The sequence below is a fragment of the Hypomesus nipponensis genome, chromosome 18 (assembly GCF_054491055.1).
Source record: "Hypomesus nipponensis isolate SF chromosome 18, ASM5449105v1, whole genome shotgun sequence".
Classification (NCBI taxonomy): domain Eukaryota; kingdom Metazoa; phylum Chordata; class Actinopteri; order Osmeriformes; family Osmeridae; genus Hypomesus; species Hypomesus nipponensis.
In genome coordinates, this window is record NC_140378.1 from 11,945,382 (window position 1) to 11,959,760 (window position 14,379).

Sequence of the window (14,379 nt, forward strand, 5' to 3'; positions counted from 1 at the left end):
TTATGTGGACTGATGGTAATTGGAGGCCTTCACTTTCTCAGTTTGTGCCCACAAGTTAAACTTGTCTGAGCATGTCCTCAGGGGGTAGATGCTGAGGTGGTCCACACATGTCCATCATTGATTTATTCATCACAACAAATTATTCTTGATAGGTAATGGGATTATGTAACAATTCCCTGGGTCTTTTGATTCACCCAACTGTATGTTATACTTTAAACATCAAAAACCAAGATTGTCTAGCTACAAATCATGTTTAAAAGATTTTCAGATTATTATTTCCAAAGTTATTTTTTTTTTTTTAAAGCTATTCCACGGTCATTTGAGATGTAAATAACATCTGCCTTACAGGACAACGCTATATGGGATCATGTACTGTATCATTTTTACAATAATAATAAATGGAGCATTGATCTGAATAACATGTTAATTTGTTTCTCTTATTGCAGTTTTATGGGTCCACGCACAATATTATCATCACATCACTCAACACTTGCTGCCTGCAAGCTATGGAAGCCTACCTTAAGGAAGTCTTTTTCACACAGTGATGTTGTTTTACATGTCCGTTGAGATGCAAAGAAGTGTTACTAGTTATTGTCAGAGGATCAATCTCTGACAACCTCTAGCACCACCTATTGGTAATAAATATACAATACATTTGTTTGCCTTTATACAACAACCTGCTTGTACTTGTAAATTATCTTGTTTCATTTCATGGATTATCACATTTTATCACTTCATTCTTTTTGACAAGTTAAAAGTATTATCTCAAATGTATTAACACATCAGTATACTAAAAAGCGGACAAAAAAATGTCAAAAACACAAATCCTGTGCAGTTTTCCTAATATAGCCACATTTTTGCTATTGAGCAATATGTTACATTCTTCCCAGACAGGCAAAAACATATTAACCAGTACAGTGTTTAGTCCCAGGAAATTCAGCACTCCACAAAAGCCATTCAGACTTCTTGGCTCATTTGACTTTCCCCTTCTCCCTCCTCCACAACAGACATCTTTGCATCCCCAATGTCCACATCCTGGCACTGCCTCAGCTTCTCCTCCTGGTCCAGGCGTTGGTAGTTGAAGTAGTTCATGATGAAAAGGAAAATACCTGGCAGGAGCATCATGACACCACATGCATAGTACATGTACTTGTAGTCCATGAAGATGTCCACCAGTGCTCCTGCAGTTAAAACAGACATTCTTACAGTAGCTCATTGATTCCTCTGGTAAGAGTGAATCTACAAAGCTCATATGTTTCAACAAGCATGTTGTTTTTTTTCATTCACTCACCTGCGATTGGAGGGCCAAGAAGAACAGGGCCACACTCAATAATGGTGACAAGTCCTACTGCACTGGAGAATCTCTGTGCTCCAACTAGATCCATCAGCACCTCAAATAGCAAGGCACACACCATGCCAAATGCCACACCAAAGAAGACAGCATAGACGACCAGACCAGTGTATCCAGGTAACAGAGGACACATAAGGTGGCACAAACCATTGTACGCTACAGCAAAGCTGAAAAAGTACTGGATCCTGGGCCTAATCCACTTGGTATTGGCTATGAGACCAGTACCTGGCCTTGCAAACATGTCTACTAGGGCAAAAATGGAGAGCAGTAAGGCTGCTGAATACTCGTCAGTCCCTCTGTGTTTGGCATATGGGGCCAGGAAAACGACTGGCGCAAAGAAGCCGAAAAACATGAACACATTGCCCACTAGGTAGATGAGGAAACCTCTGTGTTTGAAGAGAGAGAGATCTATAAATGAACTCATTTGATCAGCACAGGCACTCTTCTGTGGCTCTCCTTGTTCATCAAGAAGGCTAGTGGATTGTGTGTTGGTGTTGTCTTCAGAACTCTTCTCAGGTGATGGTCCATTAGAGATAGCTGAGGTTGTTGTACTTTGTTGTTTCTTTGCGTTGACTGGTCTCATCAGAGCACCAGCGACACAACAATTAAGGACAATGGCTCCCAGAATGAGGAAACTTCCCCTCCAGCCAAAACTGTCAAACAGGAACTGGTTGAGTGGAGCCAGAGTGGAGAGAAACACTGGGCTACCTGCCATGGCTAGCCCATTTGCCATTGGCCTTTTAATCAAGAAGTACTTTCCTATGATAGTAAGAGAGGGCTGCAGGTTGAAAGCAAGGCCAAATCCTGAGAAGAGATAGGATTACATTATCAACAAATTCTCACTGGCTGATTCAGTATTTTGTGCCTAAACCTATTAACAACTGATCAACCAATTTTTGCCAATGGCGTGCGAATTGAGCTTGTTAAATTATGAGCAAATTCTTATTTTATTTATCCCATTCAACACGCTATTGCTTGGTTGCTGTGCCGAGAGCCACTGTTCGATGTGTCTGGCAAAGCATAGCCATTTACAAAATTGACAGTGACACTTCAATCAATGCTGAATCTGATAACAATCACGCTTTTATGTGGGAAAGCCACGCATATCTCAAAGCATAGCATCAAAGACTAACCCAAAATCACCTTTTGTAATTTTACATGGACACAGCAAGCCCCTGCAGTCTGTCCTTGACTGGTTTCATGAGACTACACACAGATAGGGAAAAGCCCGCTAGTGCATTGACCTCCCCACCACGAAAAGATACAACCCTTCTGACGTACAAAAAAGCACAGAACTTTACAAACGGCCAACCTTGCCCGGGCACAACCCATTCAAAACTAGAAAGAACTCACTCTAAACAAACACTACAAAAAAACAAGTGCCGGATTGTTAAAACATAACATCCCCATTGCAAGAAAAACATGTTTCAATGTGTGAACATTTCAAAAAAACAATTGAACAAAATACATACCTCCGATTACTCCAACACATAAATACAGATGCATTATAGAATGGCCAAAGGAAGCAGCTATCATAGCAATCCCGACCATAAGGCCACCAACCATGACCACAGGTCTGCTGCCATAGCGGTTCACCAGTATACTGCTCACAGGACCTGCAGAAGAATTAAGTGGGTTATTACATATATGTCCAATTACCAGAATAAAGCATATTTAACTTCAATAAGAATAGGCATCTGTAGGATTGATAGTCATTCAGCTATTTTATAAAGCTGTATCACATTTGGAACTTACCTCCTGCGTACATAGCAGCGAGCATAATTGAGGACACCCATGCTATCTCACTGTAGGACACAGAAAAATACTCCTGAATCTCCTTAAAGTAGATGGTGAGGGACTTGGGGAAAGCATATGAAAATCCAATAGAGATGAAAGCACCTAAGACTACAGCCCAGCCCCAGCCACCATCTGGAGGGGTATATTCCAGGTTGGTGGTTGCAGCAGGGGGCATGATGCCTCCAAAGGTTTAGCTGTGGAACCAGTAGATATGAAAGTCAGGTTGACTCAACAGTAAGGTATTTCATGAATATCAAGTAATTGTTTACACGTCATGAAAAAAATCAAGAAATAAAGAATTTAAGTATCTTACCTTTGTCAGTGCCTGAAACTGTACAGTCTGATGTCTGATCCACCTTGCATTCAGAGATCGTCTGAAATGTTCATGGGAACTCGGCACGTGGGTTCTGACTGTGACCTCTGAAGCAGTCGTGATCTCCCTACATTCTCTTCTACTTGTAGGATTGGTTGTCAGACATAGCTTGAATAGCAACACATCCCAACCAGTTTTTCTACAGTCCCAAATGGCTGGTTGTTAAAAATACCATATGGTCCCATGGTTCATCTTGAATTATCTAGAGAAACTTAAGATCAGTTAACTGCCTTTTAATTGTTTAATTGTGCATTTAAGTGGCCCAGCTGGATTTTATCCTTCAAACAATTACTCACAAAACATGTAGGGGAGAGTGGGGTGAGTTGTGCCAGTTTTTACTTAAAGTGACTTTAAAGCGAGGCCATGTCGGTAATGCTTCCAACTAAAATATGTACATAGATTTCAGGATGTGGTGCATCTCTGGGAACAATCTCTTTGGATCTGAAATATAGTATTTAAGAAATATAGCTTTCTGAAAAAAAGTGGTCTTGTGGCACAACTTGCCCCCCGGTTCGGGGTAAGTTGTGCCTTTAGAGAGAATACAAATTGGCAGTAGCTATGGCTGAAAGCGAAAGCTGTTGAAAAAGACCGGTGCAACATCCATTATTTGGACGTTATTATGATTTAAGCCATCCGACGAGCAGCAGCAAGCTACTGGGGAGGGTCTGTGGCGCAACACCACAAATGAGTCTATGTGTGGGGAAACACTGGGGTCTATGTAACCTGTTCTGAAATGGTTCTATTATCATTTATATATTGTGATATATATTGTTATCACAAGAGGCTGCAAGTATATCGCAATATGGATTTTAGGCAATCCCTACATTGGGGTAAATTGTGCCAGCAGTTTTTAGCTAAAATCATGTTAGCTAGCTATATAGACTCATTGTCTTCTAGCTTACCAAAGCACTAAAACATGTGTGATATGTTTTCAAAATTGTCTATAACTGTTCAGATACAACAATCAAAAAATGTTGATCATAGAAAATGTACTTTGGAAGGCAAAACACTTAAATGTGCTTACCTCTCATGCAATGAGGCTCTCTTCTTTACAGGAGTAAAATGACTGACTCTTTAAAAATGTCTGGTCACTTGACCAATTTCTTCTATGGTTCCCCAGACACAGGGGGTGGCACAACTTCCCCGCTGGCACACATCACCCCACTCTCCCCTAGGCTACTAGTTAGATGTTCCTACATTCCTTAAGGTTCACTAAAGATCCAACATGATTGAAACCGGGAACAACTGAGAAGATAAATATTGTGAATAGAGCTTCACTTTCCTTTTTTCCACCTGCCGTTTACTCGGTAACGTAATGAAATAATTCATGATCCTCCTTCTAGTCTTGTAGTTCATTTTACAGGCAACAAATTGGTGTTGAACTACAAATCCCATGACGCTACGGTGTAGCCCTTTGGTTCATGTAAAATACTAGTTTTAACCACAGTCTATGGTCTTATAGCCTACCCATTACCATGAGTAAGTGAACAAGTCAATAAATGAGAGCCAGTGTACAATGTAGTTTTGCTAGCTTGTGTTCTAATGTAGTTAGATAATTACACGTAGCTGACGTTACTTAACCAGTTTTGTAACGCTTGTGTGTAGCCGTTCAATGTCGGGCTAGTTTACTGGACAAAATGCTCCTGCTCTCCAACTTGAGGAGCTCTTTGGCTTTGGTGAGAATTGCCAGGCATCAATTTGATTTCAGGGCAACGGTTGGTAATGCCAGAATTCCCTGTTTTCATGGGACTTTCTCCACTGACTCTGCTGGTGTCAGGGTAAGCAACAACGCCTTTGTCTCCTTTGTTTCCCAAATGTGCTTAATATTGCATACCGTCATAGGCTAGTTAGCGTTACATATTTGCCATAAAAGCTGTGGACGTAGTTCTATAAGATAACATAACATTTCTACAAAGTACTATCTAGGCCTACATATTAAATCAGTATGATGTTTGCGTGTTAGCTAGCTACTGTAGTCTAACTAGCCTACTGTACTGTTTTGGTACGTTGGTTTACAAATCACTGGTTAATGTAGTATCCCTGGTGGATTGTCTTCTGGGGAAATGTCAGGTTGGGTACTTTTTCAAGGTTAAGTAGTCCAGTAATGTTTTTAACAATTTGCCCATATTGTTTTGATTCTGTATGACAGGTGTTGTATGATGGAGAGTGCCCCATATGTGTGAAAGAGATCAGATTCTTACAGTATCTACAGAGGAACAGGCCAAGCAAAGTAGATTTTGTGGATATCTCGCTTCCAGGTTATGATCAAGTGAAGTATCAAGGAATCAGCTATGAGATGGCAATGAAAGAAATGACAGTAATTGATGGAAACAATAAGGTATCTCAAAATGCCCCTTTACGGACATCTATTCTGTTACTAGCAACTTGTGAATAATGTAGGTCTATTATTGACACAGTTGATACATTTCCCACTGCAGTCTTTAATACATAGGTCTACAGCAAAATCTTAGACGTTCTGACAGCAATGATGTACAAACAATATTAGACTTAATTTGCTCTATTTCTCTGGATGGCACTATTACTCAGGTAGTCCCATAATCCTCTTGCAGGTTCAACATGGAGTCCCAGCTTTCAAAGTGATGTACACTGCTGTGGGTCTAGGCTGGCTGGGGCGCTTCCTGATGTGGCCACCTATCAAACCGTTCATGGACAAAAGCTATGCCATCTTTGCCAGAAATCGTCTGAAGTGGACTGGACGTGACGAATGCACCTCAGGACGCTGTGTAAAGAAAGAGCCTTGAAACCTTAACAGGAAGTGAATATGGAAAAATGTCCCATGGAGGAAAGCCTTTATGGTCAAGTTACTACTAAATAGAACTGAGTTATACAGCTTATGCTTGTCAGGAATGCATCCAACATCTGAACACTGTGGAACCTGAAGTTGCCACTAGATGTCACTGTAGACTGTAGAGACATGGATTTGCCCATGGAACAAAATGGCACAATTTAAATTGTTATTTACTCAGTAACATCCTGAGTTTAAGAATGTTCCTTCAGACTCTTTAGATTGGATGTTGTTTGAGACGGTTGACACCAAATGCAATAATATATCTTAAGAAAATGTGCAGACTTTTGTTGATGTGTTTTGTGCAATCAGTTGCTTATTCATAATATTTCATTTAGTAAACATTAGTTATACCTACATAAAGTATGTGATTTGTGTTGTGTAATTCAATTTATAATCTCTTATCGTCCCCATGTTTATACAACAAATGATATCAGTACTGTACAGGACGTGCCTAACCTTAGGCACAAGGTAACACTTGCAGAGTGATTTGTGTTGTTTACTAAACACAGATCTTTGTGGCATGTGGCACATCTATTTTAAAGTATATTTTATTGACACAAAAACAAGAGTCAAAGTTAAAACCTTAATATGTTTCAGGCTGTTGTCAGTGTGATTGGACATGTATATTTACAAATGTAGTGAATATATTTAACATAATTCTATGGCCATAAACCATAAACTGATGGGGGATGCCACAGTGAAGTATACACATTTCCTTCTAGGAAACTCAATGAAATGAATTCACCTGACACCATAGTCACACTTTCCAGAATGAAGTCAGCCTGGATGTGGTCTATGTACGTCAATGACATTTCCACCTTATTTGAAGCCCTCCAGTTATCTTCCCCGGGCCTAATTTTAGATTTACTTTGCATTTAGCAGAAAGAGGTGACAGCAGATGACCTTAAGCGGTGATCTTAGCCAGAGGATTGGTCAGTTGGAGGGCTGACATGCCCGGCCCACAGTTCAAGACAGCCAATAGGATTAAGATCCTGCAGGAAGGTTGTATAGGATTAGGTATCAAAACAGTGTCTGCAATGTACTTCTGAAGTGGTTTACTAGATATCAAACCAGGACCCAAATCTGTTACAAGAATCAAAGAGAAGAAATACGACGGGACAGACAGCACAGGAGGATTTTGTGTTAAAGGTAAATCTTTCTCATGGTTCACTCAAGAAATGTTTCTCAAGCTACCATGAACAAGCTATGACCTTCCTGCAGAGGTGGTTTACTATTTGTGTTTTTATTGACAAATGTTCTGCAGTTGGTTAAGGCATCCACTGCATTTCACACTGACTAATATGTAGTAAAAACATTTACATTTCCATAATCAATGCAGATTTTTTGTGTAGTTTGTGGATTACTATTATAATTTCATGTTGAATTAGGGTCGTTAAAGGTAATTATGATATCTCTTGCCAAAGTAGTATCCTAAAGTCAGAGCAATCTGCTCTACTCAGATTTCAGCTTCAAATGATGGGGATATCTTCTGTATAAAGTATGTGGAGTAAGGGCTGTTTTGTTGCCGATTACAATACTCGCCAGACTACTAAAGCCCAACTAAGATTACTAGCATTTACTGTAACATGGCATCATGTCACAGGATTGTGATGAGATTTGATTCACATAAATCAAGGATGCATTGTAGATGTTTGTAAACACTGTGACTAACTCCTCCTCCTAAAGCCATCCTTAAAGGGATTTGTTGTGGCAGGGGAATGTGCTTGTGTTCCAGTCAGTCATGGTCTTGGGAGGAGGAGAATCGGACAGGTTGTTTTTCCTGCTTTTTAGAGATAGACATGTGGTATTGTTCTGTTGACCAGTGAATATGTTTTTTTTTTAAATGTGTAACTAGTTTTTATTCTTGTATTTCCTAGGTGCCAGATGAATGTAATACTGTGGCCTAAGCCAGTACAGCCCCATTTCCTATCTCCATTTCAGTTGCTTTTGTTTCCAGCTTTTTACACCAAGGCCAAAGATGGGTCGCTACCTCAACCCAAGCCTGTGTGTGAGTCCCCTGGGAGGGCGGACGATAAGACTGTACTGCAAGCTCAGGTACATTATCACCATCCTTAGAACCCTTCCCCACCTGGCTAAGACTCCCCTCTCCCAGGATGTAAGTGCCAACTCCCTGCTGTCCTCCCCTCTCCATATTAGTGCTATTAGAAGAGGCACTCCTAAGACTTCTAGGTTAAAACATCGATATTTGGACATCGCCCCTGGCCACCTTTTTAGGAATGGCTCAAGAGGAATACAGCATACCCAGGCTCTCCGATACTGTTCAACCTCTGGGAGAGGTGCTGTCAAAGCGGAGGCACCTATCGGAGTGTACGAGGAAAGCCAAACAGCATTCCAGCTGAGTATGTTGGGAGTCCGTCTGGGAGAATCTTTTATCCGCCTCTCCAGTCATATCAATTGTTATTTCAAGGGAAAGAATGTTTCGGTTTCTCCTGGTGCTGTGAATGCTTGCCTTGCCTCCCCAACTCCAGAGCGTGTGAGCAGGGCTCAGAGACGTGTTCACAGTTACCGGGTAGCCAGAGAGAGAAGCCAAATGGAGGACAGGGACTCAACACAGACTACAATGTGTGAAGAGAGCCAGAGACCCTCAGAGAGTTCGACAGAGATAGGCACAAAAGGCCAGATATATTCTGGGCTGCAGTTATTTCACCCAAGCTCCCTGGCCACCAGGTTTGGGGAGAGCTACACTTATGTAACTCATCACATTAACTCAGTGTTCTCAAAGGGTCCTGCTCTGGATGTCCAGATGCAGGAGACGCAGAATAATCTGGCTTCACACAGGGGATCAACCCGGAGACAGAGGATGAGAATATCAATGAGAAGTCATGATGAGAATATGAAGGGAGCTGAACATGCCCAGTTGGAGACCTGTGCAGCACCAGTCCTGACCTCCACTGTCGACAGTGATGATGTCCCCAGTAACTGGGACGAAGGCTACCTTCACTTTTCCAAACATATCAACAGGTACTTTGGAGCTAAAGTCTCAGACGAAACTGAACCTAAGCCTCAACAGAGAGAACATACTGGCGTCAATTGTGTGCCAAGCAGGCTGACTTACCAACAGCAATTTTCCACACATGCTGACCTCGGGAATAAAACGTTCCCGTTAGAACCAAAGCAGGAGGAAGACATACTCCATCCTCAATCTCCAGGCTTGTTCCATACCAGCAGCATATCAACCAGCTTCGGAGAGACCTATGCACAAATGGCCAATCATGTGAACCGGTATTTTAAAGGTCAAGGTGCCTTGAAGGAGGAACAAGAAGAAGGATACAGACAGCAGGACGAAGAAATGGACACCAAATCTGCTGCCTTTCAGAAACAAAAGGCTGTGTCCTTCATGGACTGCTTCCGCCAACCAAGTAGTGCCATCCCTAACCTGCTAGGGGGCTACCTCAATAAAACTGCCCAAACTACTACTGCACACTCAGAAGCGTCAATAAATAGAAGGGTGAGTCACCCTAAACACAGTCAGTGTTAAATAACAACTACCATCCAAGCTACTCAGATACCAAATGGAGAGTGTGTCATTGGATTAATAAGAAATATCTGCGGCAAAAAATGTGTCATTGCCTCTGTTTGTGACTGTCAAGACGTGTCTGCTGTCCAAAGGTGGTGATGAGCAGGAACCAAGCAGAGGAGCAGACAAGAGCCCTGGTGGGGAGTCTGGGACACTCATTATCTCCAGACGCCCTCACCACCTGCATCAAGGAGCTCAACAGACACCTCATCAAACACCCTGCTTGCAAACTGGTGGTGTGGCAGGTACCCCAGAGTGTTCATGCAGTCACTCAGACACCTCGCAATGTCAGCTTTATACAATGTGATTATGGGTTATCTAATACACCTCATTGTATTTTCAGGAGAAAACTGCTGTTAAGCTATTAAGACAAAGACGTAGCCACAGAGACAACCAGGACCTTCAGAGTGTTATAAGAGAAAGCCTGGCTCTGATTGGCTATATAGATCCGGTCAAAGGTCGAGGAATAAGAGTGCTGTCAATTGATGGTGGTGGCACAAGGTAACATGAGCCTGACTGGATTTCCAATCTGGAGACTTTATTAGTCCTGTTTCTGTACTTATGAATGCCATGTAGGCTTTTCCTCTCAACCCTTCCTCCTGTGTGCCTTATCCAGAGGGGTGGTGCCCTTGCAGGTGCTGAAGCAGCTGGAGGCAGAGACAGGCAAGCAGGTGCACCAGCTGTTTGACTACATCTGTGGAGTGAGCACAGGTGAGGACATACATGTGACAGTGGATCAATATTTATATCATTTTGTAAGTGTAGGTTTGAAACTGGATGAATGTGTTCTCTGTGTGTGTGTGTGTGTGTGTGTGTACAGGGGCGGTTCTGGCCTTCATGTTGGGCCTGGCTCGTTTCTCTCTGGAGGAGTGTGAAGAAATGTACCGTCGCTTCGGGTCAGATGTATTCCGTCAGAACCCCCTGGTGGGTACCATGAAGATGGGCTGGAGTCACTCCTACTACAGCACCGACACCTGGGAGATGATACTCCGGTAGGGCTACAGACCAGTCCAACCTTGCATGGGCTCTGATGGCGTTTCTGGTACAATTTGACTGAGAGCGCTGTAGTCAGCCTGGACATGTATTTTTTAAAGGTATACTTTGTCTCTGACCTTCCCCAGTGAGAAGATGGGGGAGAAAGTCCTGATTAAAACAGCCAGGGATGAGTTAAGCCCAAAGGTGAATTTATTGTTAGCACCCTCTCACGGACACACAAGGGATTTCTTGCATGATTAAATCAATGGGAGCCGTGCTCTATATGCACTGAAAGTGTCCCCATTGTCTGTGCTTATCCAGGTGTCAGCTGTCAGTGCAGTGGTGAACTGGGGCACCAGTCCCAAGCCGTTCATCTTCCGGAACTACAATCATTCCCCGGGACGTCTCAGCCGCTACGCAGGGGGTTCTGGCTACCGGATGTGGCAGGCAGTTCGGGCATCCTCAGCTGCCCCGGGGTACTTCCAGGAGTTCCCCCTACACAGTGACATCCACCAGGTAGGAGGACTGGCACGTACTCCTCACTTCCAATCGCTCATTTTGGTTGAGTCTGCAGTGGTTCTGGGGCAAAGACACCCTTGGATTGGATCTCAGATTGTGGTCTTTTTTTAGGATGGGGGGATCATCCTTAACAACCCATGTGCCCTGGCTGTCCACGAGAGCCGTCTGCTGTGGCCCAACCAGCCCTTCCAGTGTGTGTTGTCACTGGGCACCGGTCGCTTTGACAACACCAAAAGGGGCCCCGCCACATCCACCAGCCTCCGAGCCAAGATCAGCACCCTGATCTACAGCGCCACAGACACCGAGGGGGTCCACACCCTGCTGGATGACCTGCTGGCCCCAGACATCTACTTCCGCTTCAACCCCATGCTGAGTGCTGAGGTCTCCCTGGATGAGAGCCGACCGGGGGCCCTGGACCAGCTGCAGGCAGACACTCAGCTGTACCTGGGGAGGAACAAACCCAAGCTGGCCAGACTGTGCTTGGTGCTGGGGGCTGAGCGCACAGCCGTGGCCCAAACCAAGGACTGGCTCAGTGAGCGGGCCTGGGAGATGAAGCAGAGCTGGGTGTGAGGTAACACATACTGGATGTATGTATTTATGAAGTTACTAGTGCTTGTTTGAAACATGTATGGAACCACACAGACCTTTACCCTTTGCATGTGTCATTTACACATTTGAAAGAATATCAGAGGGGTTGCAGTTCCATCTGGGTCATATTGTCATAATGTAATATTGTGGTAAAAGTGACCTCCTTTTTGCAATGCAAGGCTAATGAATGTACTGTAAATATAAGTGCTTGACCTGGCACTTGTGGCCATTCTCCACAATGGTGGATTTCATGCACTCATTACATGTATTATGTATTTGTGACTGTAGACATTTCTAAATAAACAGTATTTATTTTCACACTGCTGAAGTTTTCTTTGTCTTCTGTCACGAGGATCCCATCTTTCCATAGTTAGATTAAGTTTAGCTTTTTATTTGGAGCCGTGCCATACACACTCAGGGCCTCATTTACTAACAGGATTGCGCCCATTTCAAGCGTAAAATAGTGATTTCTCCCGTCTTTTAACGGCGCTAATTAACACTAAAGAGCGGATTAAGGTGCTGATTGCCCGCCGAGGATCTGGTTTGATAAATACCACGCAAAATGCGAAAATACACCCTGCGCTATTGGCGTTTGGGCAAAGGCGCAGATTAAGCTGTGGTCGCAATGTTAGTAAATGAGGACCTTAATGTGAAATCACAGACAAACTCTGTTAAGATCATTTCACAATCAAGTCCTCTTTAATTCTCTTACATTTAAGTTACCACAAACAAATGGTCAGACCTGTGCTGGTGATGTAATTGCTGATCGGCTGAAAAGGAGTGAATAAGCCCTAAATTGTGTTTTTCCACCACCCCAGTGTTAGGGGTTAACATCAGCCTGAGTCCTGTGGCAATGGCCTGCCTGGACACTGTCAAAGACACTCTGTGCTGGAGACAGAGCGGCTTTGTGAGAGGGTGAGTGTGTCTGTGCCAGCCAGAGAGAAGACACAAGGTCCATAGCCTGTCCCCCCCCCCCCCCCCCCCCGCCTGCCACTCCAGAACAACAGCAAGGATAACAAAAGTCAAAATTACATTGACGTTTCTGAAATATACTGTACTTCCAAAGTTTGGTAGATTGCTGTACAAATAGATGTGTGTGTTATTTATCACTATCCAATCAAAGTTGTTTATTCAAGTCCTATTGGCGTTGACAGTGGAGATGACGTTATGTTTAGGTTTCACAAAGGACGTATTATTGTGGGCACTCGGGCCCCAGTTCTGGAGTCGTGTGATCAGTGCTCGGAAGGTTATCGCGACACCCTCATGAGATACTGATATCACCTGTCACTGTTTCTGAGGCTCCCACTCACCTGCAGCAGCATGATGGAGTGACGACACACAGAGAGCATCCATCCACAGGCAAGAGCCGTGGCTGTTCAACAGTGTGAGAGCCACACAGCAAAAACTACCGGAGAAAGACAGAAAAATCGAAACATCTCTGCAACCAGAAATCAGGTATTAACTCATTCTCTTTCACTTCTGTCCTTGTAGAATCATCCTTGACAACATTCGGTATGTGGTTGGTAGGAACTTCAATGGATGCACTGTAAGAATTGTGTGTGTATGACATGACGCTGTAACTATCACCACGTGAAGATGTCTTGTAACTGTGCGAGCTCTCTGGCAGGATAGGAGGCACAGGATGAGTCAACCTTTTGCTGATCTCACACTCCATTGAGAAAAGGGTGGGTTTCTCTCTGAATGAGCAGTTTTCAGAGTGAATACTCAACATTGTTTGTTTTTTGTTTCCAAGACTGCCATTTCAGATTTTAGATGCATCTATTGTTAGATGTTGGTTCTTCGGTGAAACATTTCTAACTTGTACTGTACATCATATTTTTTTAATTTAGATTGAATTACATGCTACAGAAAACCTTTTATTATTAATTATATATTTTTGGTTAATTAATAATGATGTAAGTTAGTTTCACATCACTCCAATCAAGTGACATGGTACCAGTTGAGAATGTGCATACACCTGACGATATCTTCAAAGAAGACCTTTGTGTCCAGTGGATGCTGTTGACCCTGCTCTAGTGGAATGTTGCAGTGCTCACCACCTCTGTCCTCCCTGACGCAGTGTCCCTACAGGGTAGTGACTGCTCCTGTCTGAGCCTGAACAGTTAGCCAGTGTGGAGGAGCCCTCCCACATGCAATCTGCTCCTACCCAGGCCTGGGCACACGTGCCAGGGGGGACCTGCAGGCATAGAGACCTTCTTGTCCTCCAGGAGCTGCCTCTGTCTGCCAGTCATCTACTGTGCAGTCTGGTGCATGGCACTGCTCCCTGCTCCCTGCCCCCTGCTCCCTGCCAAGCCGAGGTGCCCCGGCATAATACGGCCCTGAGAAAGGCCATGCCAGGACCCAAGTGGTTTAACATACTGCCCTGCTTTTGTTTCCTGTGTGAGCCAACTCGAGGTCTCAGTGTCAGT

General features: G+C 43.5%; 3 protein-coding genes across 7 annotated transcripts; 2 read left to right on the plus strand and 1 right to left on the minus strand.

Annotated features, from left to right (window-relative positions):
* Nucleotides 1–4,812, minus strand: LOC146252136 (monocarboxylate transporter 2-like). 3 transcript variants are annotated; one of them, XM_084679531.1, is made up of 7 exons: nt 4,546–4,809; nt 3,462–3,723; nt 3,251–3,342; nt 3,107–3,156; nt 2,824–2,967; nt 1,292–2,155; nt 1–1,181 (listed from the first exon to the last, which is right to left on the minus strand). In XM_084679531.1, the coding sequence occupies exons 4-7, from the start codon at nt 3,129–3,131 to the stop codon at nt 958–960; spliced, it is 1,257 nt and encodes a 418-aa protein (XP_084535657.1). In that variant the 5' UTR covers nt 3,132–3,156; nt 3,251–3,342; nt 3,462–3,723; nt 4,546–4,809; the 3' UTR covers nt 1–957. The 3 variants fall into 3 exon arrangements, with proteins under 3 accessions (XP_084535657.1, XP_084535656.1, XP_084535654.1); XM_084679530.1 differs by having other exon boundaries at nt 3,107–3,342; nt 3,462–3,600; nt 4,546–4,812; XM_084679528.1 differs by having other exon boundaries at nt 3,107–3,342; nt 4,546–4,812.
* A 105-nt stretch (nt 4,813–4,917) lies between these two features.
* On the plus strand, nt 4,918–6,917 carry LOC146252137 (uncharacterized). Its single transcript, XM_084679533.1, has 3 exons — nt 4,918–5,299; nt 5,671–5,859; nt 6,092–6,917. The coding sequence occupies exons 1-3, from the start codon at nt 5,159–5,161 to the stop codon at nt 6,281–6,283; spliced, it is 522 nt and encodes a 173-aa protein (XP_084535659.1). The 5' UTR covers nt 4,918–5,158; the 3' UTR covers nt 6,284–6,917.
* A 324-nt stretch (nt 6,918–7,241) lies between these two features.
* Nucleotides 7,242–12,273, plus strand: LOC146252138 (calcium-independent phospholipase A2-gamma-like). 3 transcript variants are annotated; one of them, XM_084679523.1, is made up of 9 exons: nt 7,242–7,479; nt 8,208–9,799; nt 9,961–10,113; nt 10,212–10,369; nt 10,485–10,579; nt 10,689–10,860; nt 10,990–11,047; nt 11,165–11,359; nt 11,474–12,273. In XM_084679523.1, the coding sequence occupies exons 2-9, from the start codon at nt 8,309–8,311 to the stop codon at nt 11,930–11,932; spliced, it is 2,781 nt and encodes a 926-aa protein (XP_084535649.1). In that variant the 5' UTR covers nt 7,242–7,479; nt 8,208–8,308; the 3' UTR covers nt 11,933–12,273. The 3 variants fall into 3 exon arrangements, with proteins under 3 accessions (XP_084535649.1, XP_084535651.1, XP_084535650.1); XM_084679525.1 differs by lacking the exon at nt 7,242–7,479 and adding an exon at nt 7,713–8,100; XM_084679524.1 differs by lacking the exon at nt 7,242–7,479 and having other exon boundaries at nt 8,124–9,799.
* Nucleotides 12,274–14,379: the final 2,106 nt, after the last annotated feature.